The 16,776-nt window shown below is 40.4% G+C and overlaps 1 protein-coding gene across 2 annotated transcripts in view; it reads left to right on the top strand.

Moving 5' to 3' along the window:
• Positions 1-3,972: 3,972 nt before the first annotated feature.
• cica (capicua transcriptional repressor a) overlaps positions 3,973-16,776 on the top strand; it is a 31,616-nt gene continuing 18,812 nt past the window's right edge. For both annotated transcript variants that reach the window (XM_039681394.2, XM_039681393.2), the window contains exons 1-4: positions 3,973-4,186; positions 8,880-12,517; positions 14,641-14,772; positions 14,889-15,042. In XM_039681394.2, the coding sequence (XP_039537328.2) occupies positions 9,049-12,517; positions 14,641-14,772; positions 14,889-15,042 (3,755 nt within the window). In that variant the 5' untranslated portion in view covers positions 3,973-4,186; positions 8,880-9,048. The remainder of the gene's footprint in view (positions 4,187-8,879; positions 12,518-14,640; positions 14,773-14,888; positions 15,043-16,776) is intronic.

The raw sequence follows: 16,776 nt of genomic DNA, 5'->3' as shown, positions 1-16,776 counted from the left end.
TCTGGCTTTCTCATCATTTACTCCATGTTTCCTTATTTTATCCTGATTGTGATGGTATCTCTGATTAGTAAACACTTTAAGTTTCAATTAATATTTCCAAAAAATGTCACTATGCTGCCCATTAAACAGCAAACATGTTTAATATAACAAACTAAAATGAACAAATGTAACTTTTTTATTTAAAAACGAATTCAATGAGTACCAGTAATAAGAAGGGTCAATTCACTAATCCTAAAAGGCCATTATAAAACTTAATTTGGCATATCACTACAGTAATAATACCCTAGTAATCCCATGGTGTTTTTTGGGGACCGGTTAGGACAAAAGCTAGGCCTGTACAAGCACGCATAAAGAGTATGTAGTTTTTTCATGAACTTTAGTTATTTTGCTTCTGTTCTGTTTTAAATACAAGGGCTGCTATTCTAGATCCTGTTTGAACTGAAGCAAGATGCAAAATAAACTAGGATTTGCATTCGTAATGAACTAGAAATCCACGCCACACGGAGACCGTTAACACTTAACGTTTCTGCATGAACCAAAGAGCATGGGTTTAACATGAAACAAGAATCATTCGTTTTAGAGAGAGAACCCTGGAATTAAACGTAAACCCATTTAAATACATCAGCCTGACGGAGGAAGAGAACTTCTGAGAACTTGCGAATGTATCAACTTGTATTTATTTGTGAAACAGCGCCCTCTGCTGCTAAAACATCAACATCGTTCACTCTTGTTCACACTCGAGGCTCTTAAAGGCGAAGTGTCTTTTTTGAGGTATGTATAAATTGTATTGTACTTTCATGTACGTAAGCCAATTTTTGCAATTCCGTTCGTTGTTGATAGTGGTGTAGAAACCGGCCATTTTAAAGCTAATGTACATAAATGAAAAGTAAAAATGAAGCTCCTTGTCTTTGTTACCTTTCAGAGCTGTTTGGTCATGATGATGTCGATGTGTTGATCGCTAATTTGCCATAGATTTACGTTATAGGGTTTTTAATCTAACAGTTTCCAAATTTAAACTTTATACTAGGCTATGTAAAGTTTGCAGTTCGATTTCTGATTAAATGTGTTGTCACAAAAGGCTCTTGACATTATAATTAATGCCAACAAACTAATAATATTTTTAGAGACATGCTAGAAATTAACATATTGAAAGCGTTACTGTTCAGGTATTATTAAACATCTTAATTTATAGGTCCTTTAGTGTTACAAAAGCCAAAGTTATATCATTTTTTGTTATGATTTTAGCGTAACAGGCCCATTTGATTATGTATCCTGCAATCACTAAATCACCCAAATATGTATTCAATGCAGGACCCATCAATATGCACAAATCTCTGGGGATTATTTATTCTGTCAAGTTTTTGAGTAACTTTTTTGCAGCTTTGAATTTCTTTCTTCACCCTAAAAAATAATCAAATATTTCACAAAAGCTCATAATTGGATGGGGGTGGAGGAGTTGGGGTCACGCTTTGCTTGATTGACAGGGAAGCCTGGACGCTTGCTGTGAGGGCTCGTTGACCTGTTAAGGGTAGGTCAAAGGGTAGGGTTTGCTGGAAAGTAAGGCACTATGAACCGGTTGCTGGTTGTAACAAGGAGGCCTAATTTGTCTTTGATTGTGTGTTTTGAAGAGGCAGTGTGAATCTGTGGTATTTGACTTTTGATTGATTGACACTTGACTGGCTTTTGACTTTCTCTTTAAATGTGTCTAAATGAAAGAAATAGAGAATACAAAGGAGATAATGCAGTTGTATACATTTGAGAAAAATAATCTCAAGCACAAAATCCATCCTCTTATAAATAACACACAACATGTGATGTATCTCTCTTTGGTGCTCAAGGAAGTTTACTATATTTCTCTGTTGTGCTTCTTGTCTTTAAAGGTTTGTTTATTAGTCAGACGTCAGACCAGAGAACATGTTTGTTTCCTCGTTGTTTGAGTCAAAAACTCAAACAGGCCCCTTCTAAAGCAGAGCCCTCTTCTTATACCCTTTGTACTTCATAATATCCCAATCAAAGTGTTTATCTAGTCAACCTGAAAGTCTCATTATGACTGAATATGCTACATTTTGGCCTCCCTTTCCCTTTCGTTTTCACTTTGTTTTATAGATCAGGATGAAACTGGCCTTTGAGCATTAACTCTAGTTCATCCTTAAATGTTAAGATTACACAAGACACACTGTTCACATATCTAATGAACATCAACCCCTGCCAGGACTTCTCTGGAGCTTTAACAGAACAACAGAGCAGGGTGTGGCATGTTTTGGAGATTACCCTGGATGAGTGTGTGCGTGTGTGTGTGTGTACGAGTTATGCAATTTTCCATTGCATGTCATAATTGCATGCAGAGTGCGTGACAGTCCAGCTGAGCTGTGATGCATGAACTGATCATCTCCATAGTATGCAGTTCCACACACAGCCATTTGCATGTGTTGAAACCACACATTTATTTAAACATGGCTCAGAGGAGGCCACCCACAATGATAAAATCAATCACATTAAACAAATTTGCCATGCAGAAATGTATATCTGCTACACTGTGGCATTGCATATTAAACCCTCATTTAAACTAATGTACTCACAACCCTTCCTGTTTAGTTGCAGTGATGGCAACAGGCATAATGAGCTCATCACATGGCTTGGTCATTGGTCTGAAGACCCCCACAGCTTGACCAATCACAGGTTGATTTGATGACGCTGGCTGTGGAAGGCGGGCTCAAGACACTGGCTGATGAGCTCTACGATTGGCTGGATTAGCTATAGAAAGTGTAAAATGAAACGGAAGTTGTTGTCTGTTTATTTAAAAAAAGTAGCCTATATGGACAGTCTCTATATATATATACATAGAGACTACTTTTTTATATAGCAACGCTAAAATAGCTGAAACATACTCGAACTAGCATTTTTTTCTTTACATAATGATGTCCCTGTTGGAAAATCCCACTCTAAAAAAAAAAAAAAAAAAAAGCTACCAGTTTAAGTGGGATTTTCCAACGAGGATGACATTATGAAAATAAAAGCATACATAACAAACAGGAAGCAAAACAACTCATTTTCAAGTCTAAGTTTGTACTTTCAATATAGAAGATTAAAAAATAAAATAACAAAATAACACCTGTGCTATGCATTATGATTAATCCTCACAATATATATATTGTGGCCAATGAAAATGCTGAGTGACTATAGTGACTTGAAAAACAATAGCCACAGTGGCTGGTAAACAAAAATAAATAAATAAAATTAAAATAAATTAAAATAAAAAATACTGACAATATTCTACTCTAGCACAGTACACGTAGCATGTTTAAAATAAATAATATAATAAATAATAACAATAATAGATAGACAGACAGACAGACAGACAGACAGATAGATAGATAGATAGATAGATAGATAGATAGATAGATAGATAGATAGATAGATAGATAGATAGATAGATAGATAGATAGATAGATAGATAGATAGATAGATAGATAGATAGATAGATAGATAGATAGATAGATAGATAGATAGGAATAGGATAGACTTAGAATAGTATGGGTTGGTTGTCAAGTGTCGACGAAAAAGTTGCGTTTTTCTTAGCCGTTTCTTGAAAAGGCTGCTCGGGTTGAGATAGTCAGGTCATTCCACAAGCGTCCAGGTCAATGTCCATGAAAGGGATTTTTTTTTACTTGAAATTAAATTATTTAGTATGATTAGCTATGATGTTTTGGTCAAATTGATTATTATTTTGAAGTGTTTTAAAATTGCAAATTGTTAATATTCTAGGTTCGCCCATGGATTCGCCCATCCACTAGCTTCAGTTGCCCCGCCCTTTAATTCTCATTGGTTGAAACAATTTCAGGATCGTCCAGCTGTTTCTTGTTTTCCCATAACGCGATTGGTCCCAACGACCTGTCGATCAACGGGACTTTGACAGATGACTCCGCCCTTATCAAGGCTACCCTAATACCGACAGGCTACTGTACCCTTTTGTGAACGCCGATTGGCTGATGGCGCTGGTTGTCAAGGCTTAGTGCTTCATTCACCATTTTGCGACTGTAGAGTACCCTGGAACCTCAACGGCTGGACTTTTTCTCATTTGCGGAAGAAAAACATTCTTTGCAAACCCTTTCTCGGGGATTCCATGGTTTTATAGGCTTGGTTCTCGCATCGACACCATTTCGACGGCACTGTAAATATTCACGGGGTGAGTTGAAACCTTTCATCTGCAGTACTGCAGTGATCTGCCTATATATTTAATGCTGTGCCTTTACGTCGCGGATCTATCTACAATATTTCGCTGTCAGTTTATTTTTTTTCTTAGTGGATTGTATAAAATGGCGGAGTAAGCATTTTAACATACACACACACACACACACATTGAAAGGGAGGGGTGGAGGTGCACAGTCAGCCTAAAAACTTTTTTTCCTGAAAATATCTGTTGTGACACTACATTACAGCTTCAGCAAACTGCTTTTGTCCATTCGTTTACCTTTCAGGGACTGTCACTTCTTATCCATTGTTCTTTACATAAATATAAGGCGATTGTTTTGTTGTTTAAACTTGACTATATTACATTAACATTTTCAGTTGCATTCAGTCCATTTATTTCGGATGTTTCATATTTATAGCCTATAGGCACACATATATGAGAAAGATTGTTTGTTCTTCTTCTCATATTTATTATTATGGCCACCGTCGCCCTCGATTCACAAGCCTGAGGGAGACGGGAAACTGCTCTGCGGCCTTGTGTTATGGAGAAGGCCTACACCACTCGACAGTGTCGTAGGTGGTTGTAAGCGTAGAGTAGGGCACTACAACCAATAAACGCGCTTGACACAGATATGGCGGTGTACTACTCAGCAAAACTTTCGCAAGTCGACGACAGCAGCACCACTGTTGATGGGAAACAGGGCTTTTACTTTGTTTCACGGCATTTGTGTTTACTTGGACTCATTGCTGTTGCATGGGAACATTTATTATTGTGCTGTTGGCTTGTCATTATAAGATTGAGTTGTTAAAATTATTTGAAGGGTCAGTGAGTGCAGTGAGCAAGTTTAGTGCATTGCAAATGAACTTCATTTTTTTTGCCGATTCTAAAAGTTCTACACAGAAATATTTATTTACATTTAATTGATTTTATGTATTTCAAATGTTTCATAAAATGACTTCAGGGTATACATTTGACCAGTGTAAAAAGGGATAATTCTCCTCAAAATGAAATATTTTTCATAAAATAGCCTAGTCAAGTTGTTCCAAACCTGTATGAGTTTCTTTCTTCTGTTGAACACAAAATAAGATATGTTAAAGAATGTAACTGGACAGTTCCATAGAATTTTTTTCCCTTACCATGGAAGTCAGTGGCTACCGTCAACGTTCTTAAAATACATTATTTTGAGGAAAGAAACTCGCAACAACTTGAGGGTGAGTAAAGTTACTATCCCTTTAAATCAAATACCATTGTGTTGCTAGTACCATGATATAGAGTTTGATTTACAAGATCATTAAAGTTATACATGAGATCCCCTACATGACGTGGATCGCAGACTGTGTCAATGATTTCCAGCCCTAAAACTCTCCAAAACCCATCCGAAACATTCACTGCAAAATGAATGTGATGGAATTCTCTTGTCATCACAACCAAGGGTTATAAAGACCATTTACCTCCTAAATAAAAAAATAAATAAATAATGATGATAAAATAAAATCATACAAATTAATGAATTTCCCTGCCAGGAGAACAATACAGCAGGAAAACAGATCAAAACATGGCAAATTCAGTTAAAAAATGTTAAGACATAAACCATCGCACACCATAAAAGCTGAAAATTTGTCATTTGTGTGAACGACAATAATAATAATACGCTTTAACTTCAAAATGAACTACACTACATATTTCTTGAAGTACACATTGTAGAATACAACATAGAATAGTCTTTGCAGTCTTATAAACTGATTCATTGTTGATTCAAACCTCTTACAGCAGCCGTTGGGGACGAGTTTACCAGAGTGCAGTCTGAACCGTGTAAAAGTCACAGATGTCCTAGTCAGGCCAGTGTGCACATGATGATGGACAAGAGTAGTGCCATATTCAATTTCAATTAAGTCATTCAACTGTGCTCTCAGGGGTACAGTTATATTTACAAAGAGCCTTTGAGTCATATACCACAAATGTATTCCACGTTTTGAGAGTTGGGTCACTCTCCCACGCATTACTGTAGCTACAACTTATATTTTTGCCACTTTGGCATAGAGGTCACTTGAATATACACCTACAACCTCAAAATTGGATCCCTTATCGCACTAAAACCTTGTCACTCGGGAATCATCACGCTATTGCTCTTGATTGGCTAAAAGTGCAGGCTTGTTGGCGATGTCAATACCAACACCAGGCCGACTCTACAGTGAGCGTGTGTGTTTAGTAACGTCATGATGACTGATCACAGTGATTAGATGGAGTACAGGCACATTTGGGTTTTGTTTAGCCTATAAAATGTAAATGTTTGAAAACTGCAAAACTGACCCCAAACTAGCCCAATTTTTTTGTGCGTTTTGGCTGTTCATTTACACAAAATCGCCATTTTGGGGGCCTTAAATTGCAAACTTTTGAAGACAGGTTTAAAAGTGCAAGTCCAAGTCCAACCCAAGACCTGTGGCCAGCTGCATAAACTTACCAACTATGTTAAGACTGTGTCTTAAGAACTAGTTTGACCAACTTGCAGTTAACCAAGAAGTGATCAGTATTACATTTTCAATTCCAAATAGAGAGAATGAGTGCAGGGATTTGCTTATTAATAGGGCTGCACGATATTAGAAAAAAACTGACATTGTGATATTAAGCAATATAGGCTATATTGCGATATGAAACCAATTTCACCAGAAGATTTGAATAGCTCTATTTTTTTAACAAATTTAACAATTCTAGGTTGATTGGGGTGGTTTTGTAGTGTAGTACATCTGCGTAGAAAAATAATGTACAAATTTCAAGGATAGATAGGGCAAAGATACAATAAGAAGTGCTTTTTTTCAGGTAGGCCTAAGATACAGTAAATGAATAATCAAATGTAAAATAGCATAGTGCATAGTCTTCTTCACTGTATAAATTAAATAGAATTAATCCGCGAATCACATGTCTTACAAACCGGGCGGCAGCTAGCCCGTATGGATCACAGATCAACTACGATCCATATACTTCACAACGGATCGCAAACATCGTGATATCGATGATAAAATGATATCCCTGCAGCCATACTTTTGAATATTAACAATAATATAAACGTCCTTGTTATTTGAGGTGCAACATAAAGCTGGTGAGCGGCTTTTCTACTTTGAATTGCTTTCCCAAGCATAAAATTGATGTACTGTTGCCAGATAACGATTACAGAAAACAATCTAAATGCAGTTGATGTCAAACTAAGTCTAAACTAAATCAAACTAACGAAAATTAAACCATAACTGTATTTTGATGTTTTTCCTCAGATAAAACAATTTGTGAAAATCCACAGAAAATATTCTCCCACATTTTGACAAATGATAGGTTACATTGTCTGGCAACATGGCTTGAGTCTTGAGTCTAGTTTTCTTGGGTCTGTCTCAGGTCGATTTTTATTTTTTTTTTAAAACTGAATGCTTGTTGGATTTGGGACGATTAGTCAGCTACAGATCTCAGGACCCTAGAAGACCTTGAATGAGTTGAGTAAAAATAAATAAGTAAGTAAGTAAATAAATAAATATCGAGTGGAGTGCTGTCAGTATAAAACCCAATCCAGTCAGTGGATTGGACAGACAAAAACTGAGTGGGCCTTTAAATAGAATCTTACATTATTTACACTTTGTGTTATCTTAAATGCATTGGAATAGTTTAGTGACATAAAACCTATACTGACATACATGCCCAGGCAATATAAGTCTTAACAGGTCTTAATAAAGTGTTTTATGATATAATTTTCTTACTGAAGGTAATGTACTGCATCAGATTTGCATATTGCCTGCAAACTTGTCTTACAGTGCAAATGGCACTGTGGTTACTGTGGGTTCTTCTCACAAGAATGGCACTGCGGACCTGTAATGATCTGTTACATATTTGTCAATTCGAGCATGCACTGGTTCATCAAAAGAGGTCATTCACGTCCTGACCTTTAACCATTAATATAAATTAGATACACATCCTTAATTTAATGAAAACCTGCAGTCAGTCATATTTTATAGTCATAAACCCTGCATGCAGTTTTTGAGATATTCAAAGCTTCAATTAATTCTCATTTGACTACACTGGATTATTTGTAATCTGTATTTAAACTGGGTTGTAGCTCCATCCAAGTGTCTAAATATATTTATGCAAACATTAATGTTGATAAAATATCTCAATTGGGTTTTAAACACAATGCACACTGTGTAAGTTTGGATGATGAAGGAAAGGTGTTTTGGTAGGAGGAAAGAATGTGTAAGTAGTAATGTGTACAGATGGTATTGTACATTGAGATGTTGTAGTGCTGTGACAGGAAGTGAGGACTGTAGGGGTGGATTGCCTTTGTAACGAATATAAAAAGGTCATTTGAAAGAGCGAGCGAGAGAGAGCCTTAGAGTCACAGAAATACCACTGAACAAGGAATTCCCCCGCCTCCTTCGATCCAGCCAAAAAACCAAAGTGTGTGTGACTTGTCTGGGCAAGCATTTTTCTTTGTATTCCGTCTTTGTAAAAGTTTTTAGTATTAAGCTTTGTTATATCTACATTGTAAGGCTATCTTAAGATATTAGATTAGGCACTAAACTTAAAACATTATCTCCTTGCACTAACTTGTTTTTTAATTATGCTGTATTCTATACTCCCTATTCTCTATATGGGGATTGTAATTCTGAATAATAAACTGATCCATCTCATGTGCTGTGTTTTACTACAGGGTTTAATTAAAGAAGGAAAGGATATCAAAAACAGGAAGAGGCTTGTGCAAGAACAGAAGAAAAAGACAGAAAAGGGGCGGGATGCAAGAAGGAAACAGAGTGGAAGATATCGATAGGCTGGGACTTGCAGAAAATTAGGAGGATTAGAGACTCTTTGAGCAAAAAAAAATGAAGCCCATTAAAAAGCAAGGAAGGCGGTCGCCCCCCTCCACTCGTGCCAAGGGAGTTAAGAGGATGATGGTGGAGAGTAGCCCACAGGAAGAAAAGAGAGAAACTGAGGAAATACCCCAAATTTCAACTACCTCTCCCAAGAGACATATCTCCTCAAATTCTGACTCATCACAGGACGGGCCTCTGAGAAGAAGTAGGTCTCCAGAAAAGGAGGGGATCCACAGTGATGGGGTCATCAACATTGCAGTGGATTTCGGGAAGACGGATGAAACCCCCGGGAACTCCAAGTCTGGTGGAACACAGAGTGACAGCAACAGTAGCACGACCAGTGCCAGCAATAGCCCCAACCCTTCCTCTAATCGGAAGACGGCCACTTTTAAGGCCCGCGTGCCCAAGAAGAAGTACACTTCGGAGCACTGTGCCGGACACCATGGCAATGCCAACACTCCCAGCACACCCCCACAGAGCAGCAGCAGCTCTCACAATAGTACTGGTGCTAACCAGGTCCCAGCTGCCTCTGCTGCACACACAGACCTACACAGTCAAAGCCAGCAGGCTGTGGACAGCATCACTGAGTATGGACACAACAACATAAAGGGGCCCACAGGAAGAAGTTCAGATGAGTGCGGAGAGAAGGATGGGAAGAGCCCACAGCGTTGCTCTTCAACCGATACAGCCAGTGAACACTCGGCCGAACTAGACGTAACAGCTTCGGGATGTGATTCTCACTCCAACTCTCAAAAGACACAAGCACATAGCACAACACCATTACAGGAGAGCCTGTCATCTGGGTTAGCCGGAGTCCTCGCTAAAGGTCTTAAGAATCAGAGAGTTCTGGCCCGACAGGGTCCCAGATTAGGAGAGGGCTGGCCTCACGATCGGGGTCGGGGTATGTCAGGAGTGTTTCGCACTGGTGTCGTACGGAGAGTTAGTGAGGCGCATGGGAGTGTGGAGGTGCAGCTAAATGGAGAAAAGACCATATGCAAGTACCCTTTTCGAGTGGCTACTGATTCTGTTGATCTCATCCTAGATGCGCCACCTCCTGGTGTTGCCCCGGTGGCTATAGGCACACAAGTTTGCGTCCCCTTTAAAGGTGATGATGAGGGCAGCGAGGGAGCCCAACAGTGGTACCGAGAAGGTATAATCACTCAAGTAGATCAACATCCAGCTGTTTCTTTCCCATACCGTGTCCAGCTACGGGAGGAACTATCTGAGGAGAGGAGAGCTGAAGAGGATGATGGAAGGGCCATCAGTGCTCAGGCCGTTTGGGTGTCACGACAAAATCTTCGCCTCCTGGTTCCTCCTTGGGACCTAGAGCCACCCCAGCCCGCAGAGCCAGGGATTGATGGGAGGAGGGTAAGAGAACGAGAATGGGAGGAAAGAGAGGACATGGAGGTGTTTCGACTGACGGCGCTTAAAGTTCAGAGTTTGTTGCACCCTGTACCTTTCACCTCATCCCATTCTTCGTCTTCTGCCGTTAACACTGCCATCACGTCTGTATTCAGTGTAGCCCCAAACAGAGACTATGATCATCATCACAGAGAAAAGGATCAGGAGAGAGACCTGCATATGCACTTAGAGAGAGAAAGGGAACAAGATCGAGAAAGGGAGAGGCACAAGCATCATCCTCCTCATCCATCCACCCCAGAGGAGGACATGGAGGTCTACCGAATCAGCAAATCTCTTGGTGTTTCTTCTCAGCATCGGCACATTCTTTCTAAACCAAACTACCTCAGCCCCGGTAGAGGGCTTAGCACCCCAATTGCACCCCATCTGCCCCTTGCTCCTCACCCAAATCACCCCCCAATGCTCCTGGGCCTAGATTCAGCACCAGGTGCTGCAGTCATCTCCTCCACACCCCAGCTGCCTCCGTTGCCTCCAAGCTCTTCTCGAGGCTCCCTGAACAAGACCCCAAGCTCCAACTCGCATGGTGCATCAGGGGGAGGCTCTGGATCCTCGTGCTCCTCGACACGTTCCCGCACACCCCTCACCGCCGCTCAACAGAAGTACAAGAAGGGCGACGTGGTATGCACCCCTACTGGCATCCGCAAGAAGTTCAATGGGAAGCAGTGGCGCAGACTGTGTTCACGTGAAGGCTGCTCAAAGGAGTCACAGCGGCGCGGCTACTGCTCACGGCATCTCTCCATGCGCACCAAGGAGATGGAAGCCGGAGGAGGGGTGGGCCGAGAAAGAAGTGGCGCCAGTAGCACGGGCACTCTCACACCTGACCTTCGATTAGGTGGACGCACCAGCAGCGAGTATGACTGGGACGACAACTCACGAGACAGCAGTGAAGCAAGCAGTCGTGGCGGGGACTCTCGTCCACGTCTGGTGATGACTTCTCTCATACCGCAAGAACTGCCACGTGAACTATCCCGCTTTGACTTCGATGAGTGCGAGGCTGCAAATATGTTGGTTTCACTTGGCAGCTCTCGCTCATGCACGCCCTCATTCTCACCTGTATCCAATCAGTCACCATTCTCCCCTGCACCTTCCCCCTCACCCACACTATTTGGCTTCCGCCCCGCTAATTTTAGCCCCATCACAGCACCTTCAACTCTGACCCCTCGCCGCCATCGTCACCTCAGTGGCACAAAGATGCCGGGCACCCCTGGCACAGAACGTGAGCGCCACATCTCTGGCATTGTGCCCACTTTTCAGACCAACCTCACGTTTACTGTGCCTATGAGCCCTAGTAAACGCAAGTTGGATGCCCCACACCCCCCCCTGCCCAGTGCATCAGACTATGCGAAATCTGATCCCCAACACAATGACCCTAGCATCAGCCTCCATGCAGCATTCAGGGTTCTTTCCCCACAAAGCCAGCCTACCACCCCATTCCCTCGACAGAGGAACATCACAAGTCGACCTTCATCATCTGCTGCCTCCACTCCACCCCCAATGCTGGTTTCTCCCACACCACCATCACCCCTGCCTCAAGATCCACGTCGTATCGTTCCCCTACGCGATTCGCCTGTCATTGTTCGCAACCCAGATGTGCCGTTGGCAAAATTCAGTGATAGTCCCCTGAGCCGTAGAGGAAGCTCACGTTCTAGGGAGCACAGCCAGCCTCCTCACCATGCTGTGGGTCTCCAGGCCCCTGTTCCCATTAACGGCGCTGCCACCAACGGAGCCGTTCTCCTCCGCAATCCTGCTCCCACCTTAGTCCTGGTGACCTCCTCTCAGTCATTGACGCCTGTGGCTCCTGGACATCCCACACATTCAAACTCTTCCACTTTAAATGTGTCCACCTCTAATGCAAACACTGGACCTGTCCTGGCAATATCTGGCCCAGGAAGTAAAGAGCAAGAGAGGAAATCAGGTGGCCATGCAGATGCAGGTGGTGCTCTTCCACAGCCTGTGGCTTGTCATCCTTCACCCACAGCCCTGTTGCCCCTCATCTTGCCAGCCGAGTCCCCTCACCCTGCTCCTCGCAAAGACATCATCATGGGACGACCTGGCACTGGTAAGTGTCATGAAAGATACATTAAAAACAATTAGAACACCAATTATTATTGATAATTACTATTTATTATTGATCACCATAGTCATCCACAGAGTGTTGGTCAAACGGGACTGTTCAACTTTAAGGTAAAATAAGGTGTAACATATATATATTTGGTTGATAAATTAAAGGGGTCATGAACTGCATTTTTTTTTCTCTGAGGTTCACTTATAATGTCATCAAGATTTTTACATCGAAAATAATAATAATTTAGAAGTAATAAGCTATTTTCTATCCTGTTTTTGACCCTCTCTTTCGATCACTCCATTTTGATGGGTGTGCCACACTCAAGACTCGGAAGTAAACGCCCACTGCTATGATTGGGCAACAGTTTTGCATTTTAAAATAAGTAAGTACTTGGAGTTACCCGTTATAACTGACAAAGGATGACTTTGTTTCGTGTAAAAGGAATTCTGAATGAATGTACCATCTTTTATCGCACTGTCGTTCCTATAGGCTATTCATAGTTCATCCTTTACGATAAAGTGAAAAACGTACACATTGTCACTTGCAGTGTCGTGTTCCAAATGATGCGTGTTGTTATGTCTTACTGATGGCATGTAAACACCTCAATCGCATAATTACCACTCTGACCAAAGTGCGCATGTGCTCGAACGTACACGGATCGGATGCAGTGTGTTGCTCACAGAACTTCTTGAATGAACTCTGACATTATTCTAAAGTTTTCTCTTCCAAATCACTAAACTTTCTCAACACGACTCGTTGTCCAGTCTCTGCTCCATGCTTCTAAGCGTGAACAAATGAACAGTGTCTTACTGATGCGATCTGACTGGAACTTCGCTAAAAAGTGCACCCACGCTTTCTTAATGTCAGGGTCACAAGGAAGGCAATGCAAAGACTGTGTTTTTCCACAACTCGGCACTGCAAAGCGTCTTGTAATTTTATTGCTGGAGTAATCCCGTTTGCATCTCTCTCGTATTTATTTATGACTACATGACGTGCTAATCAGTGGGCGTGGCTAAAGAAGCAACTATATAAAAGTAGGTATTAATCTTCTGCAGAGTCAATTTTTTTCTCACATTATGATGTAATAATGTGACAAAATCCGAAACAAGTTGTTTTCTGACCTTGGTTTCAATAAAAGCTGTTTTTGAAACTTGCAGGATACTTTTATAGCACTATGCCTTCTTATATGTTAAAAGATCAAGGACATTTTTATTTCTCAATTCATGACCCCTTTAATACTTGTATTCAGCAATGCATTAAATTGATCAAAAGTGACAAAAATATGTATAATGTTACAAACACATTTCTTTTTCAAATAAATGCTGTTCTGTTGAACTTTCTAAATCCTGAAAACAAATATCATGGTCAAAGTTCTTTCTCTGCCTAATTGTTTTCTCCTGAAAAAGATGCGTGTCTCTAGTTTTTCTGAGAAGATCTCAAAATGTCAACACACTTTGCTCAGATCTCCCAAGATAACAAAGTCAGTTTCAATGTTCTTTCCACACTGATCTTATCTATATTAATTTTCTGCTTGGTTTGTTTATATTTCATTAGTACGAAAGAGAAAAATTAAATAAAGGTTGGATTAATTTGTGCAGGCTAGAATGTGCTGTTTTGTAAGATGGAGGACACCAACAAACTCTTTCTTTTTCCTATTAGACTGGCAAACTGTAAAAATAAGGGGTGCTCAGATCAACTTTGGTATGCTGGTCAGCAGCAGGTGTGTTTGGGTGTGTGTAGTGAAGAATGGTCTGTACTTTCAGGGTCAGTGTTTCGTTAGACAGTTGCAGCATGTCTGAAATGCTGCAGAGGAACTTGCCCAGACATGCACGGCTAAAGGGTGATTGGACCTCCCTGATACCCACGAGTGCTTCATTTGAGATATACATTTCACTGAATGACAGATGCCTAGGACATGTTACACACATTCTTAGTGTCACCATTCATTGATACACAGACATATGTGTATGAATGGCTTTCATTCAAGTTCATTCTGACACAGAGAGGTGCTGTTTCAACAGTTCCCTCTTACGAGAACAGAAATGTAGGTTTTCCACAACAATCATGTGTGTGTGTGTGTGTATATATATAAAAGGTTTCTCTGTTTCTGCATTTAGTTTGGACCAACGTGGAGCCCCGCTCTGTTCCAGTGTTTGCGTGGCATTCATTGGTTCCTTTTCTGGAGACCAGCCAAACAAAAATGTCCACGCAGCCTGCAGATGGCCAAACACTTGTAAATCAGAGCAAAGGTAACATTTGATATAATTTGACATTGCAACATGTTCTTGTACGACTGCATAGAATATTTACAGAATTGCATTCAGAATATACATTGTTTTTAGTTTGAAACTGAATAAACTTGCAGAACCTCGTTGTGGAGTCGCCCTTGTTTCTGAAGGACTTGTTGACCATCCAGCAGCACCAGAGAGAGGTTCCCCATCTTGCCCCCCTCCGTCTGCTGAAGACCCACCCGTGGAGAGAGGAGGCGACAGTGAGACCGAGAGTGATGCTGACGACCTGTAAATATCCGTTTGAATCTACATTTATAATGCATTAATAGACGTGGGCGAAACAATTTTATTTTTTTCAAATAAAATCTTCCCCCATAAAGTATGTATGTTATGATATAATAATTATAACCAATTATTATTTTATTTTTTTAAATGTAATCTGCCTATATCGCCCACACCTATCAGCCGCAGCCAAAAGTATTGGCAGTGTTATATAAATTTTGTGTTTCTATGGGATACTGGGAAATGATGATAAGCACTTCATTAGTATTAAAGGAGTAGTTCACCTTTAAAAAATTTTTTTGCTGATAATTTACTCACCCCCATGTCATCCAAGATATCCACGTCATTCTTTCTTCTGTAGAAAAAATTAAGGTTTTTGATGAAAACATTCCAGGATTTTTCTACAGGACTTCAATGGGAACCAAACGGTTCAAGGTCCAAAAGACAGTTTCAGTGCAAACGAACTCGTTTATCAAAATTTAAAAAAAAAAAAAATTCAAATTTTTTTTTTTTCGTGTCATTTGGTTCATTCAACGAGTTGACTCGGGAAAAGATTCGTTCATTTTGATGAACGAGTTCGAACAGGAGAGTCATGAACACGCATCCCAGAACAGAGCAAGGCGACCATTTGAGCTTATAAAACTTAAACTTTTTTTTTTTTTTTTTTAAATGAGCGATTGTTTTGCTTGATAAGACCCTTATTCATCGTCTTGAATCGTTTAAAGCCCTTTGAACAGTTTGCAGTTCGCACTGAAACTGTCTTTTGGATCTTGAACCGTTTGGTTCCCAATGAAGTCCATTATATGGAGAAAAATCCTGGAATGTTTTCTTAAAAAACCAACTGAAGAAAGAATGACATTGATATCTTGGATGACACGGGGATGAGTAAATTATCAGCAAAGGTTTTTTTTACTGAAAAAACAAAACTTTCAATATATGCAAAGAATCAGTATTTACAGTGTTGACCCTTCTTCATAACCTATGCAATTCTCTCTGGCTGGATATCAGCTTCTGGCCCAAATCCTGACTGATGGCGTTACAAAATTTCAATGTAATGATCTTTTGTGACGTGGTGCTCCATCATGTTGGAAAATGCACAGATTGTCACCAAATTGGGAGAAGTTCCTCTTTCAGGGCGTTTTGATACCATTCTTTATTCGTGGCAGTGTTTTGAGCAGAAGTCTAAGAGAGTTTACTCCTTTAGATGAAAAGCAACCCCACAAATGAATGTTCTCAGGATTCTCACCTTTTCTTCCCCGAACACTTGATTTTTCCAGATTTCCCAAACAGTCGTAAACAAGCTTCATCCATGTTCTATCCTTGTACTTGCTGCTTTTCCTTTTCTTCACACCCACCTGCTGCCAATATTGAGTAAGCTCTGCACTGGTAGTGACATGATTCCAGAGATGAATCATCAGAAGTAGACGGTCCTGACACTGTGGGATGTCCTGAAGTCTTCTGCGGTTGAAGTTCTTGATCCAATAAATTATGCTTTATGTGCAATATTCTTTGCAGCGATTTCCTTACATGTGAGGCCATTTTGATGCAGTGTTGATCGCTGCACATCTTTCTTTGAGGCAACAATTGTATCAATATGATAGTGAATTCACCTGACTAGTACTTGATCACACTTCCCATGTGCTGATGATGTGATTAGTGTTTTCACTGAAAACGGTCATATTTGCGTTTTTGTACTAAAGTTCATTTTGCTTGGCCAATAAAGCTGTTGGCAATGATTTA

The sequence above is a fragment of the Pimephales promelas genome, chromosome 18 (genome assembly GCF_988280905.1).
Source record: "Pimephales promelas chromosome 18, fPimPro1.hap1.1, whole genome shotgun sequence".
Lineage (NCBI taxonomy): Eukaryota > Metazoa > Chordata > Actinopteri > Cypriniformes > Leuciscidae > Pimephales > Pimephales promelas.
Note: the sequence above shows the minus strand (reverse complement) of the source record. Positions and strands in the feature narration are given on the sequence as shown.